The sequence below is a fragment of the Physeter macrocephalus genome, chromosome 19 (assembly GCF_002837175.3).
Source record: "Physeter macrocephalus isolate SW-GA chromosome 19, ASM283717v5, whole genome shotgun sequence".
Classification (NCBI taxonomy): domain Eukaryota; kingdom Metazoa; phylum Chordata; class Mammalia; order Artiodactyla; family Physeteridae; genus Physeter; species Physeter macrocephalus.
Genome location: NC_041232.1, coordinates 4,363,079 through 4,384,116, shown reverse-complemented (window position 1 = coordinate 4,384,116; position 21,038 = coordinate 4,363,079). Strand labels below are relative to the sequence as shown.

General features: G+C 50.2%; 1 protein-coding gene across 1 annotated transcript; it reads right to left on the bottom strand.

Moving 5' to 3' along the window:
- Nucleotides 1-212: 212 nt before the first annotated feature.
- Nucleotides 213-20,970, bottom strand: SF3A1 (splicing factor 3a subunit 1). Its single transcript, XM_024121022.3, has 16 exons — nucleotides 20,782-20,970; nucleotides 17,928-18,049; nucleotides 13,129-13,336; nucleotides 11,700-11,957; nucleotides 8,335-8,409; nucleotides 7,459-7,609; nucleotides 6,909-7,102; nucleotides 5,813-5,930; nucleotides 5,362-5,547; nucleotides 4,517-4,638; nucleotides 4,170-4,415; nucleotides 3,404-3,611; nucleotides 2,765-2,919; nucleotides 1,639-1,740; nucleotides 1,454-1,525; nucleotides 213-714 (listed from the first exon to the last, which is right to left on the bottom strand). The coding sequence occupies exons 1-16, from the start codon at nucleotides 20,842-20,844 to the stop codon at nucleotides 613-615; spliced, it is 2,382 nt and encodes a 793-aa protein (XP_023976790.1). The 5' UTR covers nucleotides 20,845-20,970; the 3' UTR covers nucleotides 213-612.
- Nucleotides 20,971-21,038: the final 68 nt, after the last annotated feature.

Below are 21,038 nucleotides of genomic sequence, written 5' to 3'. Positions count from 1 at the left end.
CAGGAGACAAGTCTCATGACATTAACTACAAGAGAAGGGTCGGAGAGATTTATTAGCCCATGGCAAGATACAAAATGATTAATGATAACAACCAACAATCAGCCACCACTTTTCCATCAATCCGCACAGACTCTTCTGGGCCAACTTCAACAGGTGTTTACCCAAATTCACAGAGTTAGCCAACGCTAGAAATTTTTTTTTTTTTTTTCCCGAGAAGGGTCGGAGAGGTTTATTAGCCCATGGCAAGATACAAAATGATTAATGATAACAACCATATTCTACCAGCCAAGTATCACTTGGCACTATGATAACATCCTATAGGACATCCCCGGTTTCACATTCCCTAATGGGCTACCTGAAGAAATGACCCCTCAAATCAAGACCCAAACACAAAGGGATTCCAGGGGTCACTGGAGAGGAGAATGCCTGAGAAAGCCCTCTCTGATCAACGTGGGGAGGGAGTGGGGGGAGGAAACTCTGCAGGACAATTTGGATTTCCAAAGTTAATAAGAGGGAAACAAATGCGCAAGGCAGGGTCTCCTGGGTCTGGGACAGGGGTAGGGGACAGGAGGCAAAACGGCAGTAGTTGGGACCTGACAGCAGGTTTCTCTCCTACTTCTTCCTCCCGCCTCTCTCCTTGAGCGCCAGGTGGATGATGGCACCATTAGCCATGTTGTAGTAAGCCAGCGAGTTGGAATCCTTGATGAAAATGCCCTAGAAAACAGATGCAGTGCCTCAGTCCAGGGCAATCTGGCCTTGAGCTCAGAGAGCAGCCTCACAAGTCCCAACACTCTGAACTTAGCAAATACAAGGGCTTGAAGGAAGGTGGGGTGGGAAAGGGAGTGGCACAGGGCAGGAGTGAAGGTCTCTGGTTCCTCCCAGAATGCTTTGCTTTTCCTTCCTTCCGACCAAGCCATGCTGTCAACACCCCAAAATTCTGGCCTTGACCAACCCCATGGAATTTTGACTCTCAAATCATAAGACATTTAGAGATCAACTAGTTCAACATCCTCACTTTACAGAGGAGGAAACTGAGGCCCAGAATGGGGATTTGTCAAAGTCCAAAAAGGAAGAACACAGCAGTCCTCTGTGACCTGGCAGGCACCAAGGTGAGGTGGACTATCACCTTTGTGTCCAAGCACAAAGCCAGGCTACCTGAGACCACACTGACTGGGATGGCTCTACCACTGGGACAGAAACCTACCAGAGCACTCCGAAGTCTGGTCCCCAGATGTCACTGAGGCATTCAAACCCCATACAAGACTGTGCTGTGACCCCGCCAGAGCCTCACCCTGTCAGACTAACCTGCCCCAGCAACCCCCACCAGCACCATCACTTCCAGGATGGACTCAAATGACCACACCCAGGTGTCTCCCCACTCCTCTGATTCCACAAGGGATTTATTAGCTTCTCGGACAACAGAGGGGGCAAGGACTACAGACACCCAACTCACCTCATACTGCAGCTTCTGTTTCCCTGCTGGCATGCCCGTGGCTTCGTGAATCTTCACCTTGATGACAGAGACCTATGGGACCGAGGAGAGGTCAGTCACCTCTTGCTAAGGTCAGCTGCAGGCAGCTTCCCCCTGACTCTTTGGTTCCCCTGTACCTGATGCCAGTTGGGGACAGCAACTCATACCTGGTCTGTGAGTGGGAGGGTGAAGACCAGCACCTGTCCATTCAGCTTCCATTCCGTCTTATCCTGCATGTTGGGCACCTGGACTTTGATGGACACTGGACCCTGCAAAACAGGAGGTGGCCATTATGCCTGGGGAGGCCTGAGTCAATCAGGAACTACGCTCTCCTATTCCTGGACCAGTCGAGACAATGTCACCTGTCCATCAGGGCTCCTGGACTCTGGCCTGTTTCATTACTGACACCACTTGTGACAGAATAAATCACTCGCCCTTTTCAAGAATTGGTTTCCATTCTTTAGAACAATCCCTGCCTACTGGTAAAGCTGGAGCCGAAGAAGAGACATGAAAGTGCTCTGCAAGCCTCAAGAAGTACCACAGGAGGAAAGAATATGAACTGCGAGGTCAGAAGACCTGGGTTCCCAACTCAGCTTCCCTGCTAACTAGGTCTCTCTGAACCTCAACGCCATGTCTGTAAAGCGGTTGATCACAACTGCTGGATGGTGATGTTATGAGCATTCAACAGACCAAGTACCTGTAAAATGTGTGGCTCTGCCCCAGCACTTGAGTAGGTACTCAAGAAATGGAAACTACCATCAAAAAGGAAAAAAGAAAAAAGATTTGGTCAAATACACTGGGCGGGGGGGGGAGGGCGGCTGGGAATGTTTCTGCCTCCTCACTGGAGCTTCCCCAGGCACCAGCAGTGACAAGGTTCCCAGCTCTTATTTCTAGTACCCCCACAGGATCCCCACAACACACCATCTCCTAAGGGCTGGACCTGGAGGCAAAGGCCACAAACAAATTAAGAATCACACCCAGGATTCCCTCCAGTGTCCAGAACCCCTTCCACACCTGAGTCCTACTGCCTGTGCAGCTGGGTCTCCCTGCTGGCCTCTGCAACAGTTCACACCAGGGGGACTACTGACAACTGTCTGCTCCTCTGGCTGCTGACCCCCCATCTAGTGTGTGCTCAGAAGCTTCACGGGCCTCCAAGGGCTGACCCAGGTCCCAGAAGCCAAAACCATGGAAAAACAGGGTGGGCCACGGAGCGTGTGACTGGGGCAGGACTGGATACCCCCCACCCTGGCCCATCTAGACACTCCAGGCTGTGGGCAGCACTCAGATGTATACCTTATTTCTGCGTAGAAATTCTTCCTCTGGCATGAGGCTGTCCTCGGTCTTCAGTTTCTTGGAGGCAGGCTCATCTTCCATGGGAGGTGGGGGGTGGACAGGCGGCATAGGGGCTGGAGCTGGGACGGGTGCCACAGGTGGTGCAGGCACAAAAGCTGCAATGACAGGAATAAGCAGCCACGTGAGTGGGAGGAAGGGCCCAGGACTCAGGGCTGGTGAGAGTGAAAAGGGGATTGCAAAGGTTTCCCATTTCTCCCAGTCAGAGGTGTGAAGGACCACTCCTTGCTGTGTCTGGCAGCCAGCAAGTTCCCTGGCAGGGGGACCTGGGAGACTGCCCAGACTGGGTAGCAGGAAACTGAAGGAGGGGCAGGACCGATGGATGGAACAGGTGGCAGCCAACAGCAAGCATCATCAGGCCTCTGTGACTGTCCAGGCTGACCCCTCTGGGTGCACAGACCCCAGCTCTGCCATATCAGCCTATCTCCCCCAGGAGCCATAAGTCCCTGGCTCCCAGCTCAGGGATCTCTCACATGGTGAACTCAAGGCTCTCCTTTGGGCTGGACCACTAGCTGGAACAGCTGGCACTACCATCAGCCACTACTCTGCTCAGGGCTTGGCCTGTAGTCCTGACCCACTGACCTGTCGGCACAATCATGGGTGGTGGGCGGGGTGCCATGATAGGAGGGGCCGAGGGAGGCATGGGCACCACGTTGATTCTGGGCGCGTGGATGATCGGTGGCATGGGGGCGATCACCGAGCCGGGGGGCAGTCGGACCACTGATGCCATCGGGGGCCGGGGCATGACAGGTACTGCAGACACAACTGTGGTACGGACGGGAGGTGGCATCTGTGGGGGTGAAGACCCACAGGTCACAGGAAGCCAAGGCTGTACTCTAAGGGCACACAAAGCTGGCAACTGGCCACCTGCAGCTTTGAGGATGGGGCTGGATAGCTTCAACTCAGCCCCCTGGGACTGAGAGTGCAGCCTCACACTGGGCCCTGACAGGAACTACGCTGAGAGAGGCCCAGGGCAACACTCTTTCCACTTGGGACTCAACCAGCTGCTCTTGGCAAACACTGAGAGAGCCACTGAAGACACTGACCTCCATTTAGCCCCCTGGAGTCAGGCCAGCAATCCTCCAAGACCCATTAAGCCCTCCAGCCTGTCTCTGACCCAAGCCTGCTTCTCACATTTGCCACTCGCCTCCCTCCCTGTTCCAAGCCTCCCACAAAGAGAGAAGATCAGGCTGGAGGTTCCCACTTCTAACCAAAGGGTTCTTTTTCTCTTGACTTGACCCACTCAGCGCTTGGGCCCGCTGTGAGATAGCTGCCCTTCTCAGCCTGCAATGTCTAACCCCAAGAACCCAGCTCTGAAAGACCAGTCACAAGGTGGCTGCTGGCTAACCGCGGGTGGCCGGGGCACCGAGGTAATGGGTGGGGCTGAGCTGGGGATGTTGGTGGCTGAAGACGGAGGTGGTGGCTGCTGGGGGATTTCATTGGGCTTGCTGGGGCCAATCTTCTCTTTGGTATCATCTTCTGGCACCAAGCCCTTAGCCTTGTGAATGGCCTCGATCTGCTCCTGGAGGGTGATATTGGCCTGGGCAGCCTGCTGGGTCCGGGCCATGCTGCCGGAATGGCCATCCCAGGTCACCTGCATGGGAAAGCAAAGCCACAGCTTGTCAGGGCTCCTGGAACTGAGCCCAAGTGTGAGTCTGACGGCGGGGAAGGCACTAAGAGTCATCTGAGCTGCACCTTTTCCTCTGGTTTCTGGATCTCCTCCTCGCCAATCTTCTTACCAATGGCCGTTTCCTCTACACCAAAGATGTCAGTACGCCGCTCAGCCAGCTGTTTCAAGCTGCTCTCAATATCCAGACCTGGATATAGTCACAGAACGGAAACAGGGGACAGAAAGGAAAACTAAACCAGATGCCCCTCTGACAACACAGCAGCTTTACTGGTGCAGGGTGGAGGCTGTTCTCATGGGACAAGGCTATCTGTGGGTCCCAATGCAGCACGCCTGTCCTCTGAGCCTAGGGAAGGCTGCCCAATGAGCACGAAGCCTGTAAACTAGGGCTTGTCCAACCCCTTGACTTACAAAAGGCAACTAAGAAGACAGGGTCACGTGAGTGGCGGGGCAAGTAGCAGAGTCAGGACTAAAAGCCTGGTCTCCTGCCTCCGGGACAGTTTCCTCCCTCCCTATCATACTGCTTCTCACACACAGTCAAGGCACCGTGTCTCATTTCAAGGTGCTCAGTGTACTCCAGCCATCACAGCCTTCATTCTAAGACAGGCCTGAGAGTGAGCACCTCTCCCAGCTGTAGTCAGATCTTGCACTAGGATGTCAATGGACACATGCTATCCACATCAGGTGCCTGCCTTTGGAAGAATCCCTATGAAGAGTCCTTCTAGAAAATGGGAAGTTATTTTGTAGTGTCATAGGCTGCACCTATTCTCTAAAGCTTTTATTGACCTCAATTGTTACCTTCTATGTTTGATTAAAGCATAAAGTTGATCAGAGATTCCCCATGGGCCAAAGTGAGATGGGGCTGAGTCAAAGAAGGGGTGTGGACAGAGTGGGGGATGCCCCCCAACCTCACCTGGTGCGTACACCTCATCATCACTCTGCTTCTCACGAATGGAGCGATCTCGCTGCTCCAACCAACGGGGGTCAAGAAGCCCAATGCGCATGTGTTCCTGCATTTTGCTGGCAGGGATCTTCTCCCCAGTGATGGGGGACACGAGATATTCATCTGGAGCAGGGGCTGGAGGCAGGGGCTTGGAAGCTAAAAAGCAAAAGAAATTCTTGAGTGAGAATACTGGGTGGCAGCCCAGGTTAAGAGGGTGCTATTTCATTTGTGCACCGTCCATTCAGTGCCACGCTGTACCTGGCGCTATGCATCGCACCAGAGCACCAGAGATGACGAAGTCCCATTCCCCATCGTGAGGCCTATGACAGAGGAGCTATCAATGCCTTTATGACAAGCCACCTCGAGCCCTCCTAAAAATGGACAGGTCTGAGGAACATGAGGGCAGAAGAGCAGAACCAACCTTTTGGGTCATAGTCCTTCCGGACAATGACCTGGTCTGGAGTTGGGGGCAGAGGTGGTGGCATGGGTGTCTCTGGAGGTGGGGGCACTTTCTGCCCTTCTTCTTCATCATCTGAACCCTGAAAAGCAAAGCAGTGGCAGGACTCAGAGAGGGGCTGAGAAGCCACCTCCCTGCAACTGAGGCCTGGTGGCTCTCAGGGTGGCAAAGAGCCTAGGCCCCTGCTAGTCAGCATCCATGTGCTAAGCCTCCCAGGGCAGCCGAGGCCAGCCGGCAGCTGGCCAAGCTGCTTCCTCACAGCATGAATGGGAGTGCTGGGGGCCGTGGTGCTAACACTCTGCCCAGGCATTTCCAGCAGCTGGCACCAGGCAGTCACAGGAGGCCAAGGGCACTTAACGTGCTGGAGAGGGGTGTGGGGAACAAGTCAGCGTTCAATGGTAGCTGCTCAAGAAGCAATGCTGGGAGGGAGAGAAAAAGTCAATTCCCAGACACACGCGTCTTTATTCTCAGGCTGCACAAATTCTTTCCGCGGGGAGGAAAGCAGTTTGGCTCTGGAGACTCTATGCCTGCTTGGAGGGTCTGCCTCGATGGGGGTAGAGGAGGCCGAAAGCCACTTAGCAAAGCTCTGGAGGACTTCCCTGGCGGTCCAGTGGTTAGGACTCCGTGCTTCCACTGCAGGGGGCATGGGTTCGATCCCTGGTCGGGGAACTAGGATCCCACGTGCCACATGGTGTGCACCCCCACCCAGAAAAAAAGAAAAGCTCTGGAAACGGCTGATCATTTGGGCCTCAGCGCAAAAGCGCCAAAGTACATGGTATAGAGGTTTCCCTAACTGACAGCCAGCCTGGGGTGGGTAATGAGCAGGGCCCCGGGGCAAAGGAGGAAGGTCACAGAACAGGGCCAGCACAGCTTTCAGATCCTTGCCTATGAATGAATCTTTGTTGCCTGAGCTGGAAAGAGGCTCTGTGCTGCCTGGGCTTGGGCAGTTACTCAGCCAGGACTCCTTCTTTAGGAACCCACACTTCCTTTCAAGATTCACAAGGGAGCTGGACTTCTCTGGAGGAGAGCACCTCCATCTCCTTGGGCTCCAGGAGCATACCTCATCCATGTCTTGCACTTGGGTGTCCTGGTCCAGCTGGGACGGAGGCTCCTCCGCCTTCTCCTGTTTCTCGTCCTCCTCATCAGACTCGACCTCCATCTCGACCTCCTCACTCTCCCCAAACTTCTCGTAGCGCTCCTGAATGAGGATTCGGGCCCCCAGCTCCTCTGGGGTGGTGGGGGGAGGAAAGTTCCCTGGCAAAGGGTGAGCCAGAGTCAAAGGCAGGGTTCCACAGACGTTCCTTATCAAAGGCCCATCTATCTGCCCTCTCTACTCTGTTAGCTCTCTGAGGGCTGGGACTGTCTGATTTCTCTCCTATCTCCAGAGGCCCACTCGTTGGGCCATTATTGTCAGGAACGATAATATTTGTTCAATTGGGTTTAACTGGGACAATGTTGTAGAAGTGAAGTCTTCCGGAAGCGGATACCCATAGAACCCTCTGAGGGATTCTGCTGCTCCTTGGGGACAGCTGGAAGAGATCTCCCAGGATGGCTCCAAGCTCCTGGTTCCCCTAAATGGAGTCACAGACCTACCTTCCTCAAAGACCTACCTTGCTCATTGGGTTGGAAGTCCACAGTTTCCACAACCACAAAATCATGCCAGTCAATCTGAGCATAGGCCACCCGTTCCTTTTCCTTCTCCTCCTCTTCCTTCTTCCTCTCACGCTCCTGAAACTTGGCCCACTCCACTCGGTAACATACCTGAAGGGATGGGAAACAGCGTGGTGCTGAGCAGAATCAGGGTCTGCTCCTGAGGAGGTTATCATCTCCAAGGCCTTCACCAAAGCCAACATCTCCTTCAGAACAGGAAGCTCATCTGCCCATAAAGGGGAACTTCCTGGGGGCAGACTATAGTATTTGTATCTGGTTTCAGCCAGGCCCAGAGTTTGGACAGGATGAAGATATGAAATGCCACAGAGACCTTCTGACTGGGGCCCAGAGAGACCTGTCTGGGCAGCTGTTTGTTATAACCTCAAAGTTTTCTGCTTGAGTTGGCGAGTGGATAGCAAACTCCCTCCCAGAAGTTTGCATGACAACCAAGTGCCCACAAAAGCAGCAGCAGTCTGAAAGCCTGCAAAACAGAAGCCTCAAGCAGGCACCCAGAACAGCCAGCACCAATATGCCCTCTCTCTTCGACTCTGAAAACCTGGGACTTCAAAAGGCAGTTGTCACCAAAGAACCTGTTCAAAAGCTAACTTCTAGCAACAGAAGAAAAGAAGAGACTGAAGCAGACAGCAGAGCAGAAAGTTGGGGAGCAGAGAATCCAAGTTTCTTGGTCTTTGTAGCCTCAAGGCCTTTCCTCCCACCACGACTGTGCCTGGAGCATAACAAGGTACTGGTTCGGAGACTACTTCCAAACACACAACAGAACCCACACAATGTAACGTTAGTGCCATCAGTAACTGGTTATAAAAAATTTAGTTTACCTGGTCCAAAACTTCCCGGGGGTTCTCTGCCTCTTTCTTGAGCTTGGTAAATAAGCCTTTGGGTGGAATCAAGATCTGAAACACAGAAGATTTAAAGCAACTGTCAGTGCAGCACAACACAGGACAAAGAAGTGGCCTTCCTGGGCCTGTGGAAAGGCACAGGAGAAAGGAAAGCATGGGATTCTGGGATCCAATCTCAGCTCCATTTGGCTGTGCAACTTCGGGCAACTTACTCAACCTCTGTAACTTGGTTTCCTTCTACAAAATGGTGACACTGCCACTTAAAGTTGGCATCATCAACTTAAAAGGTTACCAAGGGTAGCAGGAAAGTATGCAAAACCACCACCAGATCACTGAGCATACAGTCAGCATGTGATGACTGCTCTCAGGGGGCGGATCTGCCCTTTACCCTTCTGCACATGCCAGCAGGCCCCCTGATGACTTTATTGAAGACTACAGCCCACAGGCTCCAACTCCCTAGACTTCTATCCCCTGCTTTCTGTTTAGCATTTTCTCCATAGTATTTATCACCATCTGACATACACTGACGTTGCACTTGCTTATTGCCCCTTCACTAGACCAGTCTCCACAAAGACAGGGATTTCTCTCTTTGGCTCACTGCTACATATCCAGCACCTAGAACAGTGTCTAACACTCAAGCATATTTGCTGAGAGAACGAATACTGGCTTTGTTTAAGTGTATCCACTCTCACTGGAAAAGCAGCTCAGCCCCACTCCATCCTCTCTGTCCTTCATCCTCAGGAACTGATCTGCTCCTAGAGTTCCCAGGCCTAGAGACACACCAGTGCCCTCAGATTAATGAATGTCAATACCCAAATTCTGAGGGAGAAGGAATAGGAAAGTTAACAGAATAAAAAGGAATCTGCGGACCTTTAACTCTGGAAGCAGTCCACTGAGAGAAATTAACCCAGGGCTCACTTAAAATTGATACTGTGTAGTTACAATAACCCTTGGGTCTTATGACTTGAATGATTGTTATTTCAGCTACTCTCCTAGCTTCTGGACTTCCTAAACACAAACATTTTTGTCATTCTTTCTAGTTATACAATTAAAGTGAATGAAGTTAGAGAAAATCATTACATAACCTTTCAAGTCAGATCTTTAACACTTTGTTTCTAGATATCAAAAACAGATGTACAAACCACGCCACTAAAAAGGAAAGACAACCTCCATTATGTGTGTAGCAAGAAAAATGTTCCACAGGCATATCTATACCAGTGTACTTTTTTTTTTTTTTGTGGTACGCAGGCCTCTCACTGTTGTGGCCTCTCCCATTGTGGAGCACAGGCTGCAGGCCTCTCACTGTTGTGGCCTCTCCCATTGTGGAGCACAGGCTCCGGACGCACAGGCCCAGCGGCCATGGCTCATGGGCCCAGCCGCTCCGCGGCATGTGGGATCCTCCCACACCGGGGCACGAACCCGTGTCCCCTGCACCGGCAGGCGGACTCTCAACCACTGTGCCACCAGGGAAGCCCTATACCAGTGTACTTTTTAATAAATTAGCGATCTGGGGCTTCCCTGGTGGCGCAGTGGTTGAGAATCTGCCTGCCAATGCAGGGGACACGGGTTTGAGCCCTGGTCTGGGAAGATCCCACATGCCGCGGAGCAACTAGGCCTGTGAGCCACAACTACTGAGCCTGTGCTCCGCGACAAGACAGGCCGCGACAGCGAGAGGCCCACGTACCACGATGAAGAGTAGCCCCTGCTTGCCGCAACTAGAGAAAACCCTCAAACAGAAACGAAGACCCAACACACCCAAAAATAAATAAATAAACAAATTTAAAAAAATAAAAATAAATTTATTTATTTAAAAAAATTAGCGATCTGATTATTTTAAATACCAGTACTGACTTGTCTGCATTCTTTTTTTTTTTTAAACAAAATTATTTATTTATTTATTTTTGGCTGCATTGGGTCTTTGTTGCCATGCATGGGCTTTCTCTAGTTGCAGCAAGTGGGGTCTACTCTTCATTGCGGTGCATGGGCTTCTCATTGCCGTGGCTTCTCGTTGTGGAGCACAGGCTCTAGGCACGCGGGCTTCAGTAGTTATAGCACGTGGGCTCAGTAGTTGTGGCGAACGCGCTTAGTTGCTCCGCGGCATGTGGGATCTTCCGGGACCAGGGCTCGAACCCGTGTCCCCTGCATTGGCAGGCAGATTCTTAACCACTACACCACCAGGGAAGCCCTTGTCTGCATTCTTGATTGCAACAACGCAGCATGATAATTAAAATCTTAGGGTCTGGAATAAAAATGCCAGCACTCAAGTCCCTGCTCTGCAACCCCCTAGCTGTGCAATCCTGGTCAAGTTAACTTCTCTGTACCTCAGTTTCCTCTTCTGTAAAATGAATATAATAACAGTGGCTACCTTATAGGTTATTAGGGATTAAATGAGATGATACTATGTAATATAAGTACTCAATACTGGCTACACTTATTTATGTTAAATTGCTTCCCAATGATTATTTAAATGATACTTCTAATTCAAGGTACTTTTTTTTTTTTTTTTTTTTTTTTTTGTGGTATGCGGGCCTCCCTCTGCTGTGGCCTCTCCCGTTGCGGAGCACAGGCTCCGGACGCGCAGGCTCAGCGGCCATGGCTCACGGGCCCAGCCGCTCCGCGGCAGGTACGCGGGCCTCTCACTGCTGTGGCCTCTCCCGTTGCGGAGCACAGGCTCCGGACGCGCAGGCTCAGCGGCCATGGCTCACGGGCCCAGCCGCTCCGCGGCATGTGGGATCCTCCCAGACTGGGGCGCGAACCCGGTTCCCCTGCATCGGCAGGTGGACGCGCAACCACTGCGCCACCAGGGAAGCCCTCAAGGTACTTTTTAGGGTGGAAAACAACAGAGGTTTCAGAGTCCAGTGTTGGTTAAATCTCAGTGCAGCTACTTACTAGCTGAGAGACCACAACTAAGTACTTTACCTCTCTGAGCTTTCTGAAATAGGAAGGAAAATACTTACCTTACGGATTCCTGTGAGGATAAAATTAGGTGATAATAGGAGACAACTATTAAGAGCTTGCTTCTTCTCAAGCCCTATTGAAGCAACCGAAAATTTAAATGTACATAAAAGCAACTAGCACCACTTGGCCTTCTCACACAGCAGGCACTCGCCTAATGAGTTATCAATCACACGTTTCCTTTCTCTTTAGAAACAGCAGTCTACGTTGCATTTACTAGGAAAACTGAATAGAAATCAAGATTTTATACTGAACTGGGATTTTTAACATCTGCTTGGGGGCCCCACACAGGAGCGGGGTCCTTGCAGACAGTGAGTGGATACAGTGCTGATGGTAAGATGCCTTCCTTCCCTGGGCCCAGCACCCCGGCCCCCGCCCTGCCCAGGCACCTTGGTATACTGTTCCACCAGCTTCGTGAAGTAGTTGAAAAGGCTGTGTTGCGGGCGAAGGAAGTCAAACTGGTAGTTGCGCTGCTCCTTCTGCATCAGCTGGGTTAGAAACTGGCGCCCATTCCTGGCCACAAACTGAGCTGTCAGCTTCACCACGTCCAGGTCGAAGGCTGAGATAGAGGGGGGGTCTGCAATGAACTCGAACTCGGGAGGGGGCTCTTTGGGCACGATGGTCTCTTGGATCACTTGGGCTTGAACCTAAGATGCAAAGGGAATGTGAAGCAAGAGGCACAGGGGTGGAGGGACTCCAGAGAGGGGGCGGGGACGCACCCCCGGCAGACGACACAGACCTCTACACTTCTGCTGATCACACACACGCCACTGGCACATGGTGTGAGAGAATCCTAACTCACAAGGGCACCAATTTCTTGGCCAACTGCAGCCTCGACTCCCTAAATGGCTTTCTGAATGAGAACCGAGTCCCTCTGTATCTCTGCTGCTGTCCTGAAACTGAAGACCAAAACTGGGTGGCAGATCTAACAGGAACACAGCTTATGAAACCCTGCCCACGGGAGACAGAGGATGTAGTAAGCCCTACATGTGTGCAGAGGACCCCACTGGACAGAGGACTTCCACGATTGTTACCTCATCTGGCCACTACACGAACCACGAGGTGGACAGAACAAGTACTGTGAATTCTTTTTATAGATGAGGAAACTGAGGTCGCCTGAGGCCCTAGGAGTAGTAAATTACAACACAAGGTCTCAGAACCTACTCCAACCTTTACTTCCCACTGTAAAACCAGGGGCAGCCTTTGCCACCATGGCTCCGGAGTGAAGCAAAGAGAAAGGACCAGTCCAAGTCTACACAGGAGGCAAAATGTGTGGGCCCTTCCTGTCCTCACTGACAGCCCTAATCGTCCCTAGTGCTAAGGGGGTAATAGGGCAGGCCAGAAAGAGGGGCCCTGGGAAGGTGAGACAGTAGAGAGGGATGCACAAGAAGGGGTCCACAAGCCACACTGCAGCACTGCCCTCACGCCACGGTCAAGGAAAAGAGTAGGAACTGAGAGCACGGACTTTAGGGTCCTGACTCTGTGGCCTTGGGTAAATTGTGCTTCCCTAAGTCTCAGATTCCTCATCTGAAAAATGGTCACTTTACTGGCCTCCTCATGCAGCCCCTGTGAGGCACCAATGAGACAAGGCTCCCAAAGCACTGAGCACAGAGTGTGAAGGGCAGCATTCAGCAAATGCCAACTGTCAGCAACACTTTGCTGTGTGAGCCTCAGCATCTGCCTCTGTAAGATGGGGATAAAGACCTCAAGTTTCTCCCTGGGTGGCTGTGAGGTCCGGACAGCAGAGTTCATTATCTTCCCCTCCCTGTCCCAGCCTCCCTTAGCCCTGGGGAAGCGAAGGGAGGGGCTGGCTCCAACCTTCTGGGGCAGCTGCTGCTGGGTGGCTTGCTGCTGCTGCTGCATGACCTTGGGGATGGCAGCCGAGGGCTCCTGGGCTTTCCCCTCCTTGAACTCGCTGACCTTGTGGCGGTAGTAGGCATGGTAAGGGTCGTTGGGGTTCAGGAAGTTGAACTTGGGGTTGTTGATCTCGTTCTGTCGTATCCTAGCTTCAAATTCAGGTCCATTTCTAGAAAAAGGAAAAAAGAGAAGCATTAATACCACAACCCCTGCAGCTGCTCAGACCAGAACACTGCCCATGCAAGCCCCATTCTTGGCACCACCCAGCACTCAAACTAGCCCATCCCTCAACACAGCAGAGGTCCTCTTCGAGACTCCTGGCATCAGCGGCCAGTACCCGTCTCCTTCGGCCTGCGCAGGCCTCCTCTACCACAGGGTCTCCAGACCTCTATCATTCCTGCAGCTCCTCTGCCAGTCTTGCCATTTCCAAAACCATCTGGACTATTGCTTTTTTCTTTTATTAAAATTTATTTACTTTAAAAAATGTACCTAAGAAGGCAAGGGAATTCCCTGGGGTCCAGTGGTTAGGACTCCATGCTGTCACTGCCAAGGGCCCGGGTTCAATCCCTGGTTGGGGAACTAAAATCCCACAAGCCATGGCACAGCCGGGGGGTGGGGGTGGGGGGTGGGAAGGCATGTATTACTACTTCAGATAAAAATCATTATGGCTTTACTAACAAAACGCAGTCATAAAATTCAATACAATGAAAACTAACATGATTAAAGTTTAGCTGAAGTTTGCTGAGACTGAGGCCAGTTCTCTTAGTTAAAAGTGAGATGACTGAGTGCTGGGGAGGTATTAAAAGATATGCTAGCACCAAACTGAGACTCTGTCCTTTGGGTAACAAGAAGGAAGAAGAAAAAAAAAAGAACATTTAATGGGATTTAATGCCTTGTCCAAATATTGGCTAAAATCACCTCATTTACTACTGGGTGAGGCTCATATAGGAAACACTGTTCTCCAAGGACCACATCTGTGCTGCTGCATAAGGCGCATTCAGATGACAGGGGAGTGCTGAAAACAGCAGGGAGGTCCCCATCTCTCTGTATCTGGAATAGTTTCCCACATATACCCTATGTCCCCAATTTGTATGCATTTTTAAAATTAATTAATTTTTTATTTTTGGCTGCATTGGGTCTTCGTTGCTACACGTGGGCCTTCTCTAGTTGTGGCGAGCGGGGGCTACTCTTCATCGTGGCGCACAGGCTGCTCGTTGCGGTGGCTTCTCTTGTTGCAGAGCACGGGCTCTAGGAGCACGGGCTTCAGTAGTTTTGGAGAGCAGGCTTCGGTAGCTGTGGGTTGCAGGCTCTCGAGCGCAGGCTCAGTAGTTGCTCCGTGGCATGTGGAATCTTCCCAGACCAGGGCACGAACCCGTGTCCCCTGCATCGGCAGGCAGATTCTTAACCACTGCGTCACCAGGGAAGTCCCCCAATTTGTATGCCTTTAAACCCTCAGAATGAAAAATGTCTCTCTCATGATGTGTAGAGAACCCTGATTTTTTTAAAGACTCCCAACAGTAATATTTCAAGGTGTCACACATCCACAACATCTATGGAAGTGCACTAACCTTAAAGACACAAGATGTGGACACATTCAAGTTTTGGGTTCACTACTGACTCACCAAGTTACCAAACTGCTCTTTGACTCAATCTCCCATGCATAAAATATGGCAAAAACCACCTCTCTCTCTACTTTGAAATACTGAGAAAATCGAATTAGTTAATGAGATGCCAAAGTCTTTTTGAATCATACAGTGGCCTGCAAATGCCAGGGACTGTTACTCCTATGAAGGCTAGAAGGGGCTGTCCTATAAAGATGAGACATGATCTGGGGGGCTTCCATCACTACTCTGACCAGAGCCCTGCATTCAGAGGTGCCCCAAACACACCAGGGGACAGCTCCAGAGGCTGGTGGCACCCGGGTCACTCCACTTTCATACCCTGGCCCTGTGAGTTGAAGACAGGGCAGAAGACAGGGTGCAGGTGACGCTGTGCCCCAGTTTAGCCACCAAAGCAGTGTCATCAGCACCCTGGCTCCCTCCTCCACAAGTTCTGGTCACACTCTGCAGCGTGACTAACACCATGAGGTCTGAATGTGACAATGCATTAGTCCAGCTGAAACCCCATGCCTGAGGAAGAAGCATTCTTCCACCCCCTTAAATAATGCAAGCCACCCAAGGATGAGGGTAAATGTGCATTTAAATATGGCTAAACTAGGCCACCATACAAAGGGCTGCTAGAAAAAGGGGCTCTGGTTGTCTTCTCTACCACCGCCTCCTAAGCCATAACCTCACATCTGGGAACAATCTGAAATATAAAACAACGAGAATGCAGGCATGTTCATTCCAAGCTACTCTGTTGCTTTAAATTAGCTTAATGTTAATTTTAGAATTATACTCTCTAACACAAGGAATAGATTTCAGCAAAAAAAGACATGATTCTGACTCAACCTAGCTGGTGGGAATTTTTAAGAGTAATTTCCCTTAGTTTCTTGACAGGAAAATACAGGGAAGGGAAGACCAAACCTAGAGAGAAAAAACTCTTCGGAAAACCACATTGGGTTGGTGATTTTTTTTTTTACTCTATGCTCAATCAATCAATACATGTGAACCCAACAGAAGTAAAGCAGAGGGTCCTGCATGCTTGCCAGAGTGAGATGCTGCTCTGTCCCTTCACTGCAACGTAAACAAAAGCAAGTCCACAGATTTCAGAAATGCCTACAAGGCAATGATCATAGTCAAAAATAGATCTAGAGATGTGGACATATAGATTTATTATTAAGGGAACTTGGAGAGATTCTTATTTTGGGGGCTGCACAAAATTATTGGAAAGCTACTTGGCAAAATAAGAAATATTTAAAAATGCTCTTTTAGCCAGTAATGTGCCACACAGAATTTTCTTCTAGGAAAACAATCTAAAAGGGAAAGAAAATCTCAGAGACTTCCCCATAGCTTCATTTGCCAAACTGAAATGTTGGAAACAACTTAAAAGGAAAACACAGAGGAGTCAGCCAAGTCAAGGAAGGCCCATCACCTTAACACGGTGCATCCTTTCCAGAGAGGACCACGCAGCACCAGGAGACCGTGGAGCAACACAGGAAAATGCTTACAACACAGTGCAAATGGAAAAAGCAGGATATGAAAGTATCTCTACTAGTATTACAAGAATCTAAAAAAGGATGCCAAGGGCCAGAAGGAAACAAGAAAACAGCTAGTAGAAGCTATTCTGGTTGTGAGACTGTGGTGATTCTTCCTCTTACACTCTTTTCCTATTTATTGTTTTAAACAGGAAAACATATCAGGAGGTGGACTTCCCTGGTGGCGCAGTGGTTAAGAATCCGCCTGCAATGCAGGCGACACAGGTTCGAGCCCCGGTCTGGGAAGATCCCACATATTGCGGAGCACCTAAGCCCACGCGCCACAAATACTGAGCCTATGCTCTAGAGCCCGCGAGCCACAACTACTGAGCCCATGTGCCACAACTGCTGAAGCCCACATGCCTAGAGCCCGTGCTCTGCAACAAAGAGTAGCCCCCGCTCGCCGCAACTAGATAAAGCCTGCACGCAGCAATGAAGACCCAACGCAGCCAAAAGTAAATTAATTAATTAAAAAAAAAAATCAGGGGACAAGGGGAAGAATAAGCGTTGCTATGAAATATTAAACTTATAAACACAACATCTGCTGCCCTAAATCTGACATGGCCTAATAATGTTCAATCAAGCACAGAGCTGTTTTAACCCAATATCCAGGTTGGTCAAAGCCCTTGTAATGTGAAAGGTTAACTTGCATGGAGCCTGACACAATGAAAGACATCAACCAGAGTAACCTCTTTCTATGTTTCATTTTAAAAAGAGGTTGAAAAAGGAAGGACCCATCTGTTAAATGATGTATCATGATGGGGATGTTGCCTCAGGGTCAAGGTGTGGCTCCCTGGAGAGCATATGCCCTGACTGAGGGCAGCAGTCTGCTCAAGGCCAGCTACTGCTTCCATGCAAGGAGCCGTCCAACTCATCAAGAGAAGCCAGAAATCCAGATTTAGTGTGCAATCTCATTTTTAAACAGTGACAACTAATTCAAAAGTTAAAAAATTATATAATGTTGAGAATGAACAAAAAGATCTGTAGGCTGGATGTGGCCTGCTGGCTGCCAAAGGAATACTTGAAATGCCCTAAACTAAGGGATGGTTGACCTTTGGAGTCAAGTGGCCATCAAGAAGACTCCATCTGAGGAAGTGTAATGGGGAGGAACAAGAGGAAATCAAGCTGATTTCCATGCCATCTGAGGTAATAGCTACATGATGTACCCGAACTGCACTCAGTCCCCCTCACCCTTGCCTCACAACAATTCTGAGGTGGTATTTTATTCCATTTTGCAGATGGGTCAAAGGAAATGCAGTCCTTGCACAATGAGAATGATCAACTCCCTTTTGTCTTCCTAAGGCCAGCACAGCAGCTCAGATACAGACACACATTATCCATGACAAAGCAGCTTTCCAGGTATTTCCTCAGGCTTGGTTTGGAAGCACAGGTTCTTGGTGACTCTGGAGCTGGGTGTGCCTTGTACTCTGCCACCGCCATACCATGTTAGAGATGCCAGTCCTGCCCATTGCCTACCTCACACCATGCTGTGGTTTTAGATGAGCTGACAGGCCTGAGCGAACAATACCACTCTAAAAACCCAAGTGTTACCCTTGCGCAAATTCAGGAGCTCTTGATGCTAAAATCTACCCATGACCCACATGAGCAGGAGTAGCTATGTTACCTGGCCACGAAGCTGGCAGTCTTGTCAACGATATTCCTGACCTCTGGAGGAGGGTAAATAATACCCACCACTGGCTTGGAAGGGGTAGAATCCTCCTTTGAAGATGCTTCCTCTTCTGTGGGCTGTGAAAACAGTAAAAGGAAGGTCTTAAAGTTCCTGGCTTGGTTCCAGATGCCCACCATTAAACTCCTCTAGGATATTATTGAGAATACAGACTCTCCCGCCCAATTCAACGAGAATTTCCTTGAATCAGGAACCTCTGCTCCAGAAGAGCCACTCTCTCAACTGCTCTGTGCTTGCCTGGGACTTTCCCAGGGAACCAATGAAAAGAGCAGCCTCCCTGGCTCCCCTCCAGCTAGAGCATCTCTGTGACACTGGGAATCTGCATTTTTACCAAGTGTCCATGTGATTCAGATGGAGGGGGGAAATCTAACCACATTCTGAGAAACCACATTCCAGAATCCAGAAGGCCATGCCTGTATCTCCACCCTTGGATGTGCCTGATGTGGGATATGTAAGAATTGTCTGCTGAATAAAGAAATGGGAAACTCCTTGCTGGCCGCTTCTTCTGCCTTGAATGCCCTTCCCTTCTGCATCCATTCCATAGCCTAAACCATCACTTAATGTTCAAATGTTTTGTAAAACTCCACTGGAATACTCAACATTAACTGCCCCAAAAATTCCAATATTCTTTCCTCAGCAGCTTCTTCCCCTTAGTAAACAAAGGGTCAAGTCTCTCATTTTAGAAGTACAAAGTTTCTCCCCTGCCCTCATGTTCCTTTCTGCTACTGCCTTCTCCCCCCCTTCCTCTGGTAGCTAACCAGCCTGAGTTCTCTCAGCCTTGCCGTTCCCACTTGCTCACCTCCCATTTGATCCCCCTTCATTTCAAGTGCTCATGCCAAAGTCAAAAATGACGGCCTACAGCCAGCTACATCGGTTATCTGGCTGTGTGACCAGTGACCGCTCCTTCACAAAACTCTCAACTCCCAGGTCCCATTCTCACCTGTATTTCCTTCTTGCTCACCATTCCACCCAAGTTTCTCTACTGGCTCCTGTTTCACCTCCTGCCCTATAGTGTTAGGGGACCCCAAAATTCTGTTCTTGGTTCTCGTCACACTATACACACTATCCTCAGTCAGGCACTTACAAAACGTCCTCCACTTCCCCTAGCACCTGCAGGCTGAACCATTCTACCCCCGTCAAGGTCCCACATCACTCTTATGTGCCACACAGCTTTAGATCCAGCAGTCCTGGGCACTTTCATCTCTAACCGCTTTCCTCATGAATGGCCAACCATGCCTCCAGTCATCCAGGGCAGAAACGTGGGTCTCTTCTCCCTTCCTCGGCCTATACGTTCAATGATAAGAATATTTATCAAACACAGAGTAGGTTCCATATACTTTCCTAAGCACTTTAAGCATATTAAACCTATAACCCTTACAGAGCCCTAAGAGGTTAAGTACTCTTATTATTATATTATTGTCTTGTCATTTTACAGATGACAAACTGAGGAATGGAGACCTTAACTGGCCCAATGGCAGAACCAGGATTCCAATGCATCACTTTGGAGGGAGAGCCTGCACCATCAGCCCTTTTGTGATCTGAGCTTGCCCATCCCCTCTGTCCCATGCCCCAGCCACAATCTAGGCCAGGCTCTTAACGTCTTTTGAATAACATGACTAACCTGTCCTCCTAGCAATTCTCCCCATCACCGTTTACCTGAATTTCTGAAACACAAATATGTCACTATCCGGCCTACATCCCTTCCTTTTCTCCCAATAGCCTGCTAAGAAGAGTTCAAATCCCCAGAAATACACCTCTTAACCACCACTTTCCCAACCCTATGCTTTAACCTTCTTTACTCTTGACAAGAGGCACCATCTGATTCCCACCTTGGTATCTTGGCACTTATCTGGTATTACCTTGGTCATTTTTCCCCAAGATACTGAGAAAATGCCAGGGATACATAGGTATTTGCAGTGGTCAGCATACCGGATGTGCTCAATAAATGTTTTCTGAATGAATAAAGAATGGTATTTTCCTTCCCAATCACCTATCTGGTGAACTACTGATTCATTCTTCTAAAGGCAATTTACCTTTCACGCCGGCGGGCTTCACCTACCTTAATCTCCCCTATATCCCATCAAAGCAGTGTTGATTAGAATTCCTGTCTCCTTTGTACTTGATACTTATATCACACTGCAATTACTGACCCACGTCTTTCCTCCTTAGCTGACCGAGATCTTTTGAAGAGTTGGCTGAAACTGTATCATTTATGGTAACTGAGGCAATAAACATTTATTGAGTATTCACTTATATCTGTCTCCCCACTAGTGTGTGAGCTCCCTAAATAAAGCAGGAGCTGCGCTTCATTCATTCCGTCGGAGCCTGGCACGGTGTCCGGCTTAGAGTAAGCACTACACAGATGCTGAGAATTAACGTTCAAAGATGTACCGTGCAGGCTGGGAAATTAGGGAGTCCTGGGCAAAGACTGGGGGCCGGCGGGCCCAATTAACACAGAAGACCGGTGGATGCGCTGGGATCAGTGCTTCTCAAACTTTAATGAATCACCTTGGGATCTTGTTAAAAGGCAGATTCTGATTTAAAAGGTCTAGGGTGGAAACTCAGAATTTCTAATAAACTCCCAGGTGATGCTAGCCGGTACGTGGACCACACTTTGAGAACTACTGTTCTAACAGGCTTGTTTCGCTACCAGAAGGGAGGCGGGAAGTGCGCTGCCTCCTGGGACCTGGAGTCCCTCCAAGCCCTCCCAAACCGCCGTTTCTTCCTGCACGAGTAAACAGGGCCCGCGCCCGAGGGGAGGGCCCAGATCGAGGTGCGGGGGTCGCGGTACCTGTTTGGGCTCGGTGGCCGCGGGCGGCGGCGGGGGCACCGCCTGCACGGGTCCGGCCGGCATGACTGCGACGCTCAGGGCTGCCAGTCCGCCTCTGTATAGGTGAGCGGTGCGGCGTCAAACCTGCTTCCCCACACCAACAGTACAACAAGCTCGCAAGATGGCGGCGGCCGAGCGAGTCGTCGCCGAGGGGGGCGAGGCTGACGCACTTCCGGGGCCGCCCCTTCCCCGTGACGTAAATTCCAGCCCCTCCCCTT